This window comes from Tenrec ecaudatus, chromosome 1 (assembly GCF_050624435.1).
Source record: "Tenrec ecaudatus isolate mTenEca1 chromosome 1, mTenEca1.hap1, whole genome shotgun sequence".
NCBI classification, from domain to species: domain Eukaryota; kingdom Metazoa; phylum Chordata; class Mammalia; order Afrosoricida; family Tenrecidae; genus Tenrec; species Tenrec ecaudatus.
Window position 1 is genome coordinate 246,414,005 of NC_134530.1, and position 16,179 is coordinate 246,430,183.

The 16,179-nt window shown below is 57.3% G+C and overlaps 1 protein-coding gene across 1 annotated transcript in view; it reads left to right on the forward strand.

Annotated features, from left to right (window-relative positions):
- CAPN2 (calpain 2) overlaps positions 1–16,179 on the forward strand; it is a 68,171-nt gene that overhangs the window by 37,240 nt on the left and 14,752 nt on the right. Inside the window, exons 3-12 of the mRNA XM_075530627.1 lie at positions 2,582–2,700; positions 3,381–3,514; positions 5,124–5,292; positions 6,446–6,529; positions 7,735–7,820; positions 9,251–9,325; positions 10,005–10,165; positions 11,781–11,950; positions 13,604–13,615; positions 14,856–15,067. Of these exons, the coding sequence (XP_075386742.1) occupies positions 2,582–2,700; positions 3,381–3,514; positions 5,124–5,292; positions 6,446–6,529; positions 7,735–7,820; positions 9,251–9,325; positions 10,005–10,165; positions 11,781–11,950; positions 13,604–13,615; positions 14,856–15,067 (1,222 nt within the window). The remainder of the gene's footprint in view (positions 1–2,581; positions 2,701–3,380; positions 3,515–5,123; positions 5,293–6,445; positions 6,530–7,734; positions 7,821–9,250; positions 9,326–10,004; positions 10,166–11,780; positions 11,951–13,603; positions 13,616–14,855; positions 15,068–16,179) is intronic.

A 16,179-nucleotide genomic window follows, 5' to 3' on the forward strand; every position in this document is an offset into this window, starting at 1 on the left:
ATCCCTTGCTATCATGTCAGCATCTCTCACAAAGAGGCTGTCCCATGACTCGCACCAAGTCCTCGCTGCTTCTGAACTCTCAGACATGTTGTTAGCTGCTATCACAGCAGCCAGCCCCTACCCATGGCAACCCCACCCGTGCACACCAGAATGAGTCTGGCCGATCCTGCACCGTCCATGGGGATCCAACTGTTGGAATGCCTAGGGTTTTCACTGCCTGGTTTTCAGAATCTGATCACCAGGCCTCTCTTGCTAGTTCACTTAGTTGCGAATTGGCTGGAAGCCTGTTTAGCGCCTTAGCAACCTGCAAGCGCTCCACTGACAAGCCCTGACTGTATATGGGTTGCCTTGGCCAGGAATTGAACCTGGGCCTCCTGCGTGGAGGGTGTGCGCTCTTCCTGAGAACCACCGCTGCCCTCTGGCAGATAGTAACAGCATGCTTTCTAAACGCGTGGCTGTTAGCTTTGGTCTTGCACATCAACCGCTCTGAGTCTCCGTAGGCTCACTTTAACATGGAGATGATACTGGTAGAGCTCCCCTGGATCACCAATGGATATGAAGCTCCTTCAACAATGGCTGAGTGAGTGATGGCGATTTCCCAAGGCCCCCCTATTGCTAAAGAGGCAAGAGCTCCCACCCCGGGTAAGGGGAAGAAAATGGGGACATTAGTCATTCATACTCACATAACTGAAAAGTCCAAAGCCGTGGCCGACACTCCTTGGGAGGAAGACGAGGAAGGCTTTTTCCTCCCATACAGAGTGACAGTTTCAGGAACCCACCGGGACAGTCTGCCCTGCTCTATAGGGTCACTATGGGTTGGCATCAATGCGATAATGGTGAGGTTTTTAAAAATTACATTATAATTGCATGTAAAAACATTTTTAATAGACCTGCCAATTAGCAAAAGTCTGTGAAGCCAGGGCTTTGGACCGGTTCATTTCAGCCCAACCCTCTGCTGAGAATTTGCTTTCTCCCCTAGAGGTACTTGGTAAGGATCTCTATATTTTAAAAGATCCCTGGGAAATTCTCATTGATCTTACAGATTTTTATAGCATTTGTTAAGTGGGATGTGGATTCAGTATATCTGGGCTGGAAGTACCAATTCTGAGCAGGGAACCCAACCAGAATGAACCTGTCCAAAGCCCCACACCGAACAGCAAACCTGCACCGAGCCGAGGCCCACTGCCTTTACTGTAATAGTGTGATAGCGCACTCTTCAAGCATCGAGCAAACTCCATCGTCCACTTTCCTAATCCCAAACCAAACTCTGCCATCCAGGCGGTGGTGCCTCATAGGGACCCCGCAGGACTGGGTAGCACTGCCCCTGTGGGTTTCTGAGACCCCAACTCTTCCAAGTACAGGCTGGTGGTTTTGAACTGCTGACCTTGAAGTTAGCAGCCCAATACATAAACCCTATACCATCAGGCTGAGCCTTCTTTCGTTTTGTGGTGACATGACCCCCTCCCCTGAGCCATCTTATCTGGCCGTGGATCCTGACACGTGTCATTCACCGAGCCACTGCCAGGGTCCGCACAGGCGCCTCACTCAACTCCTTGCCCACCCCACACGTGTCCACTCTCTGGGGAAGGGCATGAGGCCAGAGAGGGAGCTGGCTGTCCCATCTTGCCCGCCCCCTGCACGGTACCCAGGCCCCAAAATGCTGCCTGCTCCTTTGTCCCCACACCCTCGCAGGTGTCTGGCCTGACACACCTCCTATGATGCTCAAGCGGGCCGCTCCTGTACTGCCATACCGTCGCTCGATATTTCTCTTGCTGCCTCCCCTTTCTCCGAGCCCTTACTCGGAGATGGAGACTCCTCCTATGACCCATCACTCCATGTATCTCTCTCTGACTCAGAGCCTACCCTGGAGGCCCCCTTTCTCAGAAGGCTGTGCAGAGGATTCGATCCCTTCACTGCACGGTGTTCTCCGCGGAGCCCGTGCTCTGCACAGCACTGCGCTGGGTCCTGAGAACCCCCACCCCACCCCCATGGAGGGGCTGATCTTTCAGGGAATGAGTTCCCTCCCAGTCCCACCTCACCACAAACCAGTGGCCATCAAGTCCGCTCTGACGCCTGGTGACCCCACGTGTGTCAGAGCAGAACTGTGCTTTACAGGGCTATGATGGGCTCATTTTTCTGCAGGTAGATTGTCAGGCCTTTCTTCAATGCCCCTCTCGGTGGACTCAAACACCCAGACTTTCGGTTGGCAGCTAGGGACTCTCGACCACCACAAGCATCTCTTCCTTAGCCAGCCAAACCCAAATCAAACCCGCTGCCATCCAGTCAGGGTGGATGCACAGCACCCCCTGTGGGTTTCCGAGACAGGAACTGTTTGCCGGAGCAGACAGCCCGGTCTTTCTTCGGCGGAACTGCGGGTGGTTTAGAGCTGCGTGACACCACCAGGCTCTTCCTCTTCCTTAGCATTTCCTTCAAAATGCCACCCGCACCCTCCTGCCCAGCCTTAAGATGAGCACTGCCCCTGCCGACTCAGGCTCTGAGCTCCCAGCAGTGGGACAAGATTGTTGGCGTCGCCCGGGCGCCCAGGCTCCTCTGATGGCAGCTCCTTGTGCTGTGTCCACAGGTGACTGCTGGCTACTGGCAGCCATTGCCTCCCTCACCTTGAATGAAGAAGTCCTGGCTCGAGTCGTGCCCTTTGACCAGAGCTTCCAGGAAAACTACGCGGGCATCTTCCGCTTCCAGGTGACTTGAGTCCACGCAGCTTTCTTCTCCACAGGTCCTGGCCATGGGAGCACAGTTCATGCTACCTCCGCCCCGCCCCGTGTTTGTATTGTAGACCCCTGGGGCCTGTGCTGTTCTCCAAAGGGCACCGGGAGTGCAGGGAGCTCGCTGGCCTGCCTCTGACATGAGTCCCCATAACAATGGCTCTGGGGAGTCTCCTTGGTGACCGCCAGTTGGGGTAGCTCAGGGGGTCCAGGAAAGGAAGGGCCACCTCTTAGAATGAGCCGGTGGTTTGAGGTCTGAGACAGAGCGTCCAGGTCCTCCCTTCGTCCTGGTCAAGTAAGACTCGTGTGATACGATCACCAAGCAGTAGGTTAAAAGGCTCGAAGGCCAGCGGAAAACTGGGAGAGGCTCGGTGAGATGGGCTGGAGCATGAGCATCTTTGACGCTGACATGGGACCTTACCCATCAGGTGGCTGTGGATCGGAGCCCCCAAGGGGCCAGCAGGATGCTAGGCAGGGGTGTGGATTGGGAAGGAGAGACAAGCCTTCTGTGCTCAGCTCCTTGGAGCATTGCTACCAGGATGGGGCTCCTGGAAACTGCCGTGATGGACTGGGCTAGGCAGGAGCCCCGTGCTGCCCAGGACTCTGCTGCCAGCCTCCCCCAACCCCCCCCCCCCCATTTCTCCCGTCGGCCCGCAGTTCTGGCAGTACGGCGAGTGGGTGGAGGTGGTGGTGGACGACAGGCTGCCCACCAAGGACGGGGAGCTGCTCTTTGTGCACTCTGCCGAGGGGAGCGAGTTCTGGAGCGCCCTGCTGGAGAAGGCCTATGCCAAGTAAGTGACCACAGCCCTGCCCCAGGGCGCCCACCCTCACGCAGCTCAGCCCTGGAGTCCAAAACCGCCTCCAAGGGAGGCCATATGTTGATGCAGAGAATGCACTCGGTTTGTGTGGGGTTTTTTGTAAACCCCACAGGAATTTGTGTCCTGTGCACTCTCTGCAAGCGACCTGTGTGACCGGTATATGGGGAGATGTAGTGCTGTGAATAGAAGGCCCACACTATAGGGCTACATTAGCCCAAATCAGGCTCTAGCTAGAGGAAGATGTGCCTGGGCCCATCACACTGATACCCGACGGGCATTGCCATGTTCCGCCCCAGGCACAGGGACCAGCTACGGCCCTGGCTGTGGTCACCTGGAGAAGGATGCTGTGTCTCCTTGGCAGGGTACATTACAGACAGAGTTTTGGCAAATGGACAAAAATGATGATGATGATTATGGAAACGTTCCCAGAACATAAGGACCCTGGGTGACCAAAAAGGGAGTCCTGCTAAGCACAAGGTCAGCAGTTCAAAACCACCAGCTGCTCTGAGGGAGAAAGACGGTGCTTTCCACTCCCATAAAGAAGTCCAGCCTCATGTATGGATTGTGATAAGAGTTGTACAAACCTCCAATATAATGATTTTTAAAAAAAAAAAGAATTCCAATCTCAAGAATCCCACAGCTGCCGCTCTACCCCATCCTACAGGGTCTCTATGAGTTGGCACCAACTCGATGGCAGCAAGTTTGGTTCTTTCAGTTTAACCTGTATAGTTTGCACCCAGCTGCTACTCAAAAGGGTGGCAGTTTGAGACCACCCAGTGGCACTCTCCAAGAGAGGCCTGGGGGTCTGTTTGCATAGAGATGACAGCCAAGAAGACACTGTGGAGAATCATGGTACTCTCACTCCTGGGTCACCCATGTCAGAATCGACCGTCCAGCAATGAGTTTGCTGCTGTCGTGTGTGTGTGTGTGTGTGCGTGTGTGTGTGTGATGTGACTTGGACTACCATCTTTGGGGTCACTGATAAAAACGGTTCCTGCACACCCCTCCCAACTGCTCCTTCTCCTGACTGCTTGGCCAGTGTTTGCATCAGGGAAACCCAATTGGCCCCTCTCCAGGCTGGTCTTGCCCTGGCGGTGCAGCCAGGCCCCTCCACTAAAGCCCCTGGATTCAAGACAGAGGGCGGGCTTCTGTTCCTCTACCCGTTGCCTCGGAATAGCTGGGATTCAGCACACACCTGTGAGACCTGGGGCCTGGGGGTGGCTCAAGGGGTAGAGAAGTCACCAGACACCACCCCCTTCTGCTCCCCCCACTCCCGGGCTAGGATCAATACGCCCATGTCCACACAGAGTCTCCTTTTGTGGGAGACTGCTGTTGTGATGGGGTGGTTGTCGCATTTTAAGCTGTTAATGCCCAGCAGCCAGTGTGCCCACCTGCCGGCTCCTGCTAGGATGTGGGGCATCAGACTGGCACATCACCACGAGCCTTCCTTCTCGGAAACTCTGTGAGCTCCTTTTACAAACTTCTCCGAGTCCCAGGGAGACGGTGACTGTGGAGGCGGCACCCGCCTGGAGAATCTGCATGTCGCACCGGGCAATCAGGAGCGTCTGTTTCCCTCCTGCAGGGTCAACGGGTGCTATGAGGCGCTCTCGGGGGGCTCCACCACTGAGGGCTTTGAGGACTTCACCGGAGGCATCGCTGAGTGGTACGAGTTGAAGAAGGCCCCTCCCAACCTCTTCAAGATCATCCAGAAGGCTCTGGAGAAGGGCTCTCTCCTGGGCTGCTCCATTGATGTAAGTCCAGGCCTCCGTGCCCGCCACGGCTGTGGAGACCATGGCTCCTTCCTTATGAGAGCAGCCCCAGCCGGCCCACCCTATCACTGTCTGCAGCGCTCCAAGAGAATGTTGGGTCTGGGTAACAGCCAGACTGGCTACGTGATGATAACAGGGCTTCCAGACATTTCTACCCCAGCCCGCTCCTCAACTCGCAGCCCCCTCTGAATGACCGCCCCAGAGCATGGTTTTCAGGAAGACCCCTGCCCTGCATTAGTCAGAATGAAGAGCCACACTCAGTTCCAGGACTAAAGGACCCACGGGGAGCCGTGAGCAGGCCCAGAGAGAAACTATTTCCTCTTCCTGCTGGGGAAGGGAGGTGGGCATGGTGTCCTGACTCCAAGGAGCCTGGAGCCAGAGGCAGTGTCCTGTGCCCCGAGCCCTGTCCTGCCCAGGACCCCATGCCTGCAGGGACAGAGGTTAGAAAGACTGGTGCTGCCGGGCTGTAGGCGGAGACGCCCCGTGTTTATCCTGCAGACCTTGGCAAGGAAAAAGCCCCTTTGTGCGGCGAGGCCTTCTCCCCAGTGACCAAGACCAAAATAGCCACCTTTTTCAGAGTAGATGGAGAGAGGAGGGGTTGGGGGGGTTGAGCTCAGGCCCTGAACCCCTAACATCATACACCGTGATGCTGGCCTAGCCAGGCCTGGGGCAGGGACATCCATGATACAGACACATAGTACATGTGGGCAGGCATGCCTGCAGCTGGCTCAGGGCTACGCCCCCAGAGTGCGCATCTAGGCATTCCTCCTGTTGCTGACAGGAGGTTGGCCTGGTGGCACAGTGGGTTAAGCATTGGGCTACCAACTGCCAGGTCAGCAGTTCCAGCCCACCAGCTGCTACGAGAGAACAAGGTTCCCAAAGGATTTGCAGTCTTGAAACCCAAAGAGGGCAGCTCTAAGCTGCCCCCTGTGGGTTTTTATCTGTGTTCTTGGTGCCATTCAGTAACTGAAAGCAGGCAGGGGGCGGAGTCTCGGTCCGGAATGCAGGTCTCCCCACCCTTTCACCCCCAGGCCAGGGCCCCGCTGCCCCCATGGTAAGGCCCGAGTCACCCCCAGCGTTGGGGGGTGTTGGTGGTGGGACAGGTGGGACAGCAGCTGATCCTCCCTGTTCGCAGATCACCAGCGCCGCGGACTCGGAGGCCGTCACCTTCCAGAAGCTGGTGAAGGGACACGCGTACTCGGTCACCGGCGCCGAGGAGGTAACGCCCGCGGGCTGTTCAAGCGTCCTCTGCCCTCCAGCGGCGGCCCGCAGCACCGGCCCAGGGCGGGGCGCGCATTGTCCCCGGGTGGTTCCGTGGGCCTGGCTTTCCTGCAACCAAACAGGAATTGGACTTTCCTTTCCGGAGGGAGCAGGGCCGGCCGATCGTGGGCGCGCGCTGCCCCCCGGTGGCCGCAGGGTTCTCTCCGGGCGTCGAACTTACTCCTCTGTCATAGTCTCCTGGGCCCGTTTATGAAAACAGTTCAGACAGTACTTTATAGCGTCGTAATATTTTATACTCTGTAGAGTGCTTTCCCATCCTCTCTCACCAGCGCCCTCGTCTCTAAACCTCAACAGCTCAGCCGCGGGCCTCGGCCAGCCCTGCCCCTTTGTTTTATGGTCTGGAAAATGGACACCACACCATGTTATGACCCTAGGGAGGCCACCACGATGATTAAACCACGCTGGGGCTTGCTCAGGGTCTGGCAAGTCCCCCACTGGTGACGGCTGCTCACAACACGCCACTTAGCCAGCAGCCCACGGCCGCTGCTAGTGCCCAGACCCAAGCTAGCCCCGGGGCCTCTGAGCGTTTCCAGTCACGTGTGTGTGTTCAGTGTCGGTTTTTCGTTTGGTTTTTCCTGCCAGCCCATCTTCTGATGTTAATGAATACTGCCCGTGGTACGACTTCCGTGCTGCAGCTAAAGTCCCATAAATGGGGTCCTAGAGTACATGCCCCTTCCTGCCGGTCTGCTCTGACTCAGCAGCGACCTGCCAAGTCTCATCCGTGGCGTAGCCTGGTGGCTCGGAAGTAGGCCATTGTGCACGGCCATTCGTCTGCCGAGGGACCGCTCCCCTGTCTCCACCTTGCCGCTGTTGTGAATAGTGCACGTGTGTGTTGGTGGGACCCAGGTCCTTTTGCTAAGCAGTGAAGTTCCCCCGAACTCCTGTGAGAAGCACACCCCCTGCTCTCTTCAGTTCAACTACGGTTCAGGAGGGGTCAAGTGCCAAAGCCAAGTCTGGAACAGCGTGCGCATGTGTCAGACTCCCGACAGAGATGACAAGACCACTAGCCACTTCCCAGAACTGGGCTGCAGCGAGAGGTCTAGAAGTCGAGTGTCCCCTCCCCCCACCCCAACATGCTTCAGGGAGCTTGGCCCTGGAGTCAGCCCTGGCCTGGCTCAGCTCTCCTCTCCTCCCCTCTTGCAGGTTGAAAGCAATGGGAGCCTACAGAAACTGATCCGCATCCGGAATCCCTGGGGGGAAGTGGAGTGGACCGGGAGGTGGAGTGACAAGTGAGTAGTCCGGCAGTGGGGGAGACCTGAGAGGAGAGTGAGAGGAAGCCTCATGGTGGGTGGTCTGCTTTAGAGGCTGTGACCAGTGAAGGAAGAGGAAGACGTGTGGTGTGCAGGTCCCGGGTTCACAGGCAACAGTAGTTGAATGTCCATGGGCAGGCGGCACCTTTGTGAGGGGTCGCTTAAACCGGTACTCTTCAAGTCCTTGGCCGGTACTGTGAGTCACAGTCTCGCCAGCAGGAAGGGATTGGCCGGGGCCCTCCTGCTGGCGGTCAAGGGCCTTGCCCAGGGCCCAGGGCTCCTGCGATACTCGTGCTGGCATTCGTGGTTAACGCCTCATCTGGCTCAGATTCACCATCTAAGCCACCCTGCCACCCCCGAGTGCCGTTTCTTCGTTTTCTCCTTGAACATTGTATCGTGGCTCAGTCTTTGTTTACAGAGCCCAGTAGCTTCCCACTCAACCATTTATATGCATTTCATCTCATGACTTGGTTGGCATTTCCCCTCCAGGTACCGACACTCCTCCCACTTGTTCTTTGGGTTCCCCACTTCCACTCATCTTTTCATCCTGCTCATGCCTGCCTCTGGGTCTCACGTAGTTGATGGTTCCCGGGACCACATTCCTCCTGGTCTTGCCAGTCACTGTCCAGGCCTAGTGTTTGGTGGAAACCTGGTCCCTGGGCTGAGCTCCGTGTCCGTCTTTGAAGGGGTCTGAGGGCCACAGACTCGACCAAGTCTATCAGACCAGTCAGTCTGGACTTCCTTAGGATTTGGTTCTGTTTCCCGCTCTCTCTATCCAGGATACTTTTATGATCCTATCAGAGCAGTCGGTACTGGTAGCAGGGCACCATCTCAAGGTTCTAGAGGTTGTGGTTCACACGGTCCCATTAGCCCTTGGGCTTAATTTTCAAGCACTTGTTCCAGTCGGTAGGCTGTGAGCTTCCACGCCAAAGGCTGGAGCGAGGTTCCTGTGTTGCCTTGGGGAAGTTACTGGAAGGGCTTTTGAGTACTATCGCATTTGGACTTCTTTCCTCCCTGGCTTTCCGCCAGCTCCCTGCGCTGGCAGACACCTAGCAAGGCGTGCAGGCCGGCTCTCTGAGACGCTCCTCCCCAGACTTTCCGGTGCCCTAAAGGAGCTGCAAAGCCCATCTCTGTTCAGGCAGCAGAAGCCACCTCTCTCTCTCTCTCTCTCTCTCTCTCTCTCTCTCTCTCTCTCTGAAGGGTTGTGTCCATTTTCTGGACTCTTCTTTGGTAAACCAACCTCCCTCCCCTGAGGCCCTTAGCTACCCGTGTGCTCCCTGCCCCCTCCCTGCTGTGTCGTGGCCTTCAAGGAAAGAGTGCGTGTCCTTGTTCCCAACTCTGGGGCGCCTCACGGAGAAGACATCCCCCTCACCAGTATCTAATGCCTCCCCCGCTCCTTTGGGTTCCAGCTGCCCAAACTGGAACACGATAGACCCCGACGTGAGGGAACAGCTGACCAGACGGCAAGAAGATGGAGAGTTCTGGTAAGATGGATGGACTTCTGGCAAACTGGTACCTGCTTGTGGGTTTCACTAGAGAGTGGCTCAAAAAGGAGGTGATTGTGTTGGGGACAGAGGGACTTGGATGTGTGTGTGTGTGTGTGTGTGTGTGTGTGTGTGTGTGTGTGTGTGTGTCTTGCTTCAATCCATCGCTGGACCCTGAACAAAAAAGTCTTGAACATTAATATCTTCGGCATGTCCACCTGCTGCATCAGGTTCAAAGCTGAGCAGCTTCACTCAAAAGGCTGAGAGGATTCCCTGAAAACAAAAAAAGATTCTGATAGAGAGCACGGGACAAGATGAGGCAGCCTTTTCGTTGACATTTTCCTGGAAAGTCCTCCCCACACCTTAAGAAACCAGGCGCCTGTGAGCAGTGTGGTGCCCACTTGTCTGTGTCTGCACCCCACTGAGGACCATCGGCCTCCACAAAGACAGGGCCACAGCGTACCTGCGAGTCTTCGGGGCCCTCAGCCTTGCAGATGAGCAGGTGGAGCTCCACCCAGCTGGCAGGTGCCAGAGCCCCCGCTGGGAGTAGAGACTCCTAATTCTGGACCTGCTGCCCACTGACCCTAAGGTTCGGCCTCCAGGCTGCCTGCCTGCCTGGCCTTTCGCAGGACCTATACGTCGTGTAACCCCTGGGGTGTCCCTTCTCTGCTTTTGCCAGGATGTCTTTCAGCGACTTCCTGAGGCACTATTCCCGGCTGGAGATTTGCAACCTGACTCCTGACACCCTCACCTGCGAGTCCTACAAGAAGTGGAAGCTGACCAAGATGGATGGGAACTGGAGGCGGGGCTCCACTGCTGGGGGCTGCAGGAACTACCCGAGTAAGGATGGGGTGGGGAAGGACGGCCCCACTCTCCCTGCTGCCTTCTCGAGCGAGCCTCACTCACAGCACCACCACTGTCACCTGAGCTCCATGACCCTTTCCATTCACTTGCCTCCCTCCCCAGATGGGACCCAAGACCTGCTCTTTCTGGAATGTCCCCTCCAGATGCTGGAGTACCCTGTACACCCACACACCCACCTATCCCCAAGGCGGAATTCCATGCCCAGGAGCCACTGCTCCCACCCTAAGCCTGCAGGGAGCCCACCCTCAGCACCCAGAGAGCCCTCTGACACAGCCCTGTTCATGTGGGGGCGGGGGGGGGAGCCTTCCACACTGGCCCACCCACCCTCTGTGGTTCCCTGGCCTCTTCTGCTTTGGCCACTCGGTTCTCGCACACCGTCTCCCTTGGAAACCATCTAATGATGATGGCAGCTGGGGCTCTAGGGACTCTCCTAGGGGACACACACACACACACACACACACCCATCCTGCCATTTGCTCACATCTGAGGGAGGCCCTTGGTCATCACCTCCATCTGGAGCTTGGAGAGCCTGCGTGACTTGCCCAAGATCTTGCACTCAACAAGCTGGGATTTGAACCCAGGCACTCTGATGGAGCGGCCACTCTCTAAGTCCTGTGATGGGCAGGTCATGGTCATCCACAGAGTCTTACAGAGGAGGAGACTGAGATGTGCAGCAGCTCCCCAGACCCACAGAGCAGGCCACATAGAGAGAGGGGCCAGCTGGCAGGCGCCCTGATTCCACCTCACATGCTGACGCAGTCACCAAGCAGCGGTCTCAGAGGATCGGAGGAGGCACCCAGCCTCCCCCACAGGTCCCTCCTTCTCTGCCCACCAAGTCAGGGGTTGGCAAACTCTCTCTGCAGGACCAGCAGGTGACTGGTTTCAGCTTTGTGAGCTCTTTGGTTACTGCTGTAGCCTGAAAGCAATCATTGATGTACAAACCGGTCTATGGCCAGGTCCCAGTAAACATTTATTGACAACACCCGGCCGTAATCCACAGGGCTGTAGCTTGCAACCCCCTGCACTAGATCAATGTATCTGTTAGAATTTTACCCCATTCCATAGGGACCATAATCAGCATCATTACCTTTAAGCACGCATGAATCTCAGACGCTACAGACCAGTTTTGGAAGCCGGGAGGGCCGAGGCGCCACGAGGGCAAGACCAGGACCCAAGTAGACGGCAGAAACACCCACAGGGGGCCCCTGGCCTCGAGGTTCACTGTGGGGCCCTGGGCCAGTCCGCTGGCCTGGCCTCTCCCAGACCTTCCCGGCAGAGGAAGGCGCCACTAGAGGGAGCCTGCAAACCTGGGAGGGACTTCGGGGACAGGGCATTTGGCAATGTCCCCATAAGCTTCAGACAAGCGCAGGGCAACCTCTCCTCAGCCCACCCCCCAACTCCCACCCAGATGGAGCTGTCAACCAGCCTCAACTTCAGCTGCTCCTGAGGGGCCCCTCCCGCCCCCCCTAATGTGCAAGCATCTTCCAGCCAGCTCTAACCCGAGGGACCAGGGGTTACCTCGGAACACCCCTCCCTCACAGGGCCAGGCTCGCGGGGCTGGGCTCTAACCTCAGCCATGCTCTGGCTATAGATACGTTCTGGATGAACCCCCAGTACCTGATCAAGCTGGAGGAGGAGGACGAGGACCAGGAGGACGGGGAGAGCGGCTGCACCTTCCTGGTGGGCCTGATTCAGAAGCACCGGAGGCGGCAGAGGAAGATGGGGGAGGACATGCACACCATTGGCTTCGGCATCTACGAGGTGGGCAGGGGTGGGAGGCCAGACAGGGCAGCCCAGTCTTTCCTCCCCTCCCTCCCTAAAGCTGGCCTCTGTCATCGAGCTAGTGGCTGGGTCCCCACCACTGCCCTGGGAGCGGCTGTCGAATAGCCCCGACTTGTCGTCACCCTATGCACAGTGATGCCTAATGCTGCCCAACCTCCCCTGGCATCCCCACAGATGCCCGCCCCTGGCCCAGACGGGCTGTGGGTCTGACCATTGCCAACCATTGACTGGTTTTCCGAAGTAGATGGTGGGAACTTTCTTCTCCATCTGTTAGGGTCTGCACACTCTACAGACCCTGTTCCACACCATCGCTGAACACAGACGTCCTGGGACGGACACGCTAGCATGGCCTCTGAGTTCCTTCGGAGGCCCCTTCTCTGTGCTTCGGGTGTGCCGGCCAATCTCCACAGGACAAGGAGACTTAAGATGGGAACAGAGTGTCCCGGACCGCGCTGGGAGCTATTGTGAGGGCAGGAACTGAGCCAGCTGGGCCAAGCCCAGCAGAGTCGATGGCCTGGAAGGAAGGTGGCAAGCACAGGGGCGGGGACAGTCAGTCATCCCACAAGCCCCAGGGTTCCATGGCTGGGTCCCGATGCCACCCCCGCAGAAGCTCTCTGTCCCCTGGCCCCGTTCTCCTTCACAGCCAAGGGAAGAGAAGCAAGCCCCATGCTGATGGCCTTGGGTTAGCAGGGCAGCAAGGAAACCCTAGGGTGGCTGAAGTGGAGTACACAGCAAAGCAGCTTGGAAATGGCTGCAGTGGTCATATTGATACAACAGAGATCAGCAAATAGCACAACTCAGGGTGCCTTCCCCTCCCCTCCCCCAGCACTCCATGGCCCCCCAAGAAAGAGGCTGGGCAAGTATTACCTATACCCCAAATGCACATAATTCCAAAGCCCCCCACCCCTGACTTCAGGTCAGGGACAAAATAACTCCAAGGCAGAATTGTGGGACACAGACCCCTACTCCTCCCCAGCCAGGCTTGGACAAGCAGTCACAGTATGGGATCAAGTGTTCCCATGGAGAGACCAGAACCTGAGAGCAAGTGGATGGGCAGCAGAAGTATAGGTGGGATATGCAGACAGTAGCCTAGACCTCGTGGCTCCTTCCACAGAGTGTGTCCCTGTGGCCTCTGACCAGGCAGCTTCCCCAAGGTGGCGGCAGGCTGGGACCTTGGGCCGCTCCCTCAGTTTTCTGTGCTATGGGAATGGGAGAGACAGGCCATCCACACCATTACCAAACCAAACTCACTGCCATTGAGGCCATGCCACTCCCCGTGGGTTTCCAAGATTGTAACTGAAGATGGGAGTAGCAAGCCCAGTCTTTGGTGGTTTCGAACTGCTGACCATGCAGACGGCAGCCCAACACGTAACCACTGCCCCACCAGGCTCCTCCACCATTACCAGGAAGCTGTTTTTTAAACATGGTAATGCTTGAGGTTCCTTGAAAGGTAATCACCATGTTGATTTGTTAAGACGACTGGGAATGCTCCTGAGAAAGGGGCTAGCCAAAGAGACAAGTTAGGTGATATTGTGTGTGTGTGTTTGTGTGTGTGTGTGTATGTGTGTGTGTACACGTACACACTGCTTTCCTGGAGGCTGAGTCAAGTGTGGTTCCCCTTTCTCTTGGCAGGTTCCAGAGGAGGTACGTCTGGCATCCATCCCTGGGGCTCCCCAGCAGATAAGAGGCTCCAGCTGTCGGAGCTCAGGAAGTATCTGGAAGCTTGGGCAGGGGACACTGGCTATGGCAGAGCAGTCCAGGATCCTCTGGGGTCCCATGAGGTTGCCTGGACCTCAATGGTCTGAGACCCAGCTCCAGGTCAGGAGCTCATCATCCAGGCACCGTAGAGGCTCACCAAGCACCCCTGCTTAGCCCTTAAAACCAGCCTAACGGGAAGCGATGTGCCCAGCAGACCTCAGAGCAGGACCATGGGGGGGACTGGTCCATCCCAGCTCTCCCACGTGTAGGCTGTGTCTCCTCGGACAAGTCGCATGTCCTCTCCGGACACCAGTTTCTTCTTCAGTGAAACTTGGCAGCTGTCCCACTTCCCCCGTTCACTGGGGGCATTCGATCAATGGCTTATGAGTCGTGGTGGTAACAGATTCGCGCCAGTGCCCAGACATGGCATGGCGTGGGCCTTCGTCAGCTCCGGCTGACGTTGGGTCCACTCCCGGCACGTCCACCCGTACCAGGGCCAAGCTGTGCTCTGCAGGGCTCTCGGTGACCGAGTGCTTGGGGTACAGATCTTGAGGCCTTTCTTCCAAGAGACTTCTGGGTGGCTTGAACCTCCAACCTCCCAGTTCACAGCCAAGCATTTATGCCACACCAAGGGAGCCCTCACGACAGGTCACGCTGTTGCAACGTGAGGACACACCGGGGGACTGTGTCCTTACCACCCTTAAAACAGTACCAGGTTTTTGCCCTGAGGTTCACGCAGACAGACCAGTGTTGCCCGGAGTGGATGCGACCGCCCCCGGTGGGCACTGGAAGGATCAGGGAGGCTGCAAACATGGATGCCAACACTTTATGCTGGATGATGGGCTGGCACACAGGGGTTTTGTTACCAGGGGGTGCCGAGTTATAAATGGATGGTTTTTCTGGAAAGGAGGCACTAGGCCAGTAAGTTGGGGAATCTATGCCTTAGATGAAGGCTGAGGGATGCCCTGTGGAGAGCTGGGCCTTTTTGCCAACCACACGGTGTCTGGGAGCCCTGAGGCCCAGGCTTACGACCCCCTCAGACGATGCTGTTCCCGGCAGGAAGCTTGCATCTTACCTCGGCCGGTCCAGACCCCGTCTCCAGACTCCCCGGGTCTCCACGAGGGAGGGGGGGCCTGCTTTGCAGCCTGTCTCCCCCTCCTGCCCCTCGTCTCTGTTCCTCCACCAGTTTTCCGGGCAGACCAACATCCACCTCAGCAAGAGCTTCTTCCTGACGCACCGAGCGAGGGAGCGCTCGGACACCTTCATCAACCTCCGGGAGGTGCTCAACCGCTTCAAGCTGCCTCCAGGAGAGTACATCCTGGTGCCGTCCACCTTCGAGCCCAACAAGGACGGGGACTTCTGCATCAGGGTCTTTTCTGAGAAGAAAGCAGACTACGAGTAGGTGGTTCTGCCGCCCATCTGCCCCCAACCCGCCTGGTTTCTTCCTCTGGTCTGCACCCTCCGCCACCCCCACTCCCACCCCCGTGCTACAAAGCCTTGTGGGGCGGGAGTGAGCAGAGGTCGGTGTCGAAGGCTGTATAGTGTTACACTCAGGGGAAATGGGAAAAGCCGCTCGAATCTATTTTGGTTTTCGTTGGGACAAGGTGGTATGCCTCCCCTGCCGATGGAACCGGGGACTCTGACCTCACGGAGTGAGTCTGAAGTACGAAACTGGCATTTCCATTCCGATGATCTCCATTAGGCGGCGAGCTGTGAACGCAGCCCCGGCATTTCCAGGACAGTGGGCAGTGCCCGCACAGCCCTTCTTTGTCCAGCCACGGCCGGCTGAAAGCCACGCAGGGTGTAAGTGACCCTCCAGTGGCCAGGACCTCCAGAATGGCCCTTTGAGATGGTCAGCGGGGCTCCCAGCTCTACCCTCCCTTGCTGGGACCCAGCCACCCGGGAACCCTTCCCAGCTGGTGTGCCAGTTCCCTGCCTCTGTTGGCATGGCCTTGGCTCCCTGACTGGATGGCCTCCGTCCATGATGGCCACTGTCCCAGCCTTGGTTAGCAGATTCATTCCGGGGCAACTTTGACCAGAGGACATTCGCCAGTAGAAAGACTGGGGCCTCTAGGACTGACTGGAGGCCGGGGGACACGCTGGGGTGGGGCAGGGCAGGGGGATCTGGCCACAGAAGTGGGGAGTGCATGTCCCTTCTAGTGGGGGCAGCGCTGGTTCAGCGGGCGGATCAACCCATCTTGCACAAAGTAGCCCTTGGTTCGGTTCCCGGACAATGCACCAGATGCACAGGTACCGCACAGTCTTTCAGCAGCGGGTTGTTGTGTGTTGTGTGCTGCGGAACAGGTTTCCCGGGCTTCCAAATGAAGTCAGAGTAGGAAGAAAGGCCTGGCAGTCAGCTCCCAAAACGCAGCGAGCGAAAGCCCTGTGAAAAGAACAGCCAAACCCACGACTCTTCCTGGGGATGGCGCCTTTCCTCCCGTGTGCACTGGGTCACCGGGAGTCGGGCTGGCGCCGGGGCAGCTACACCATAGTGTGGCCCCTCGGGCCTG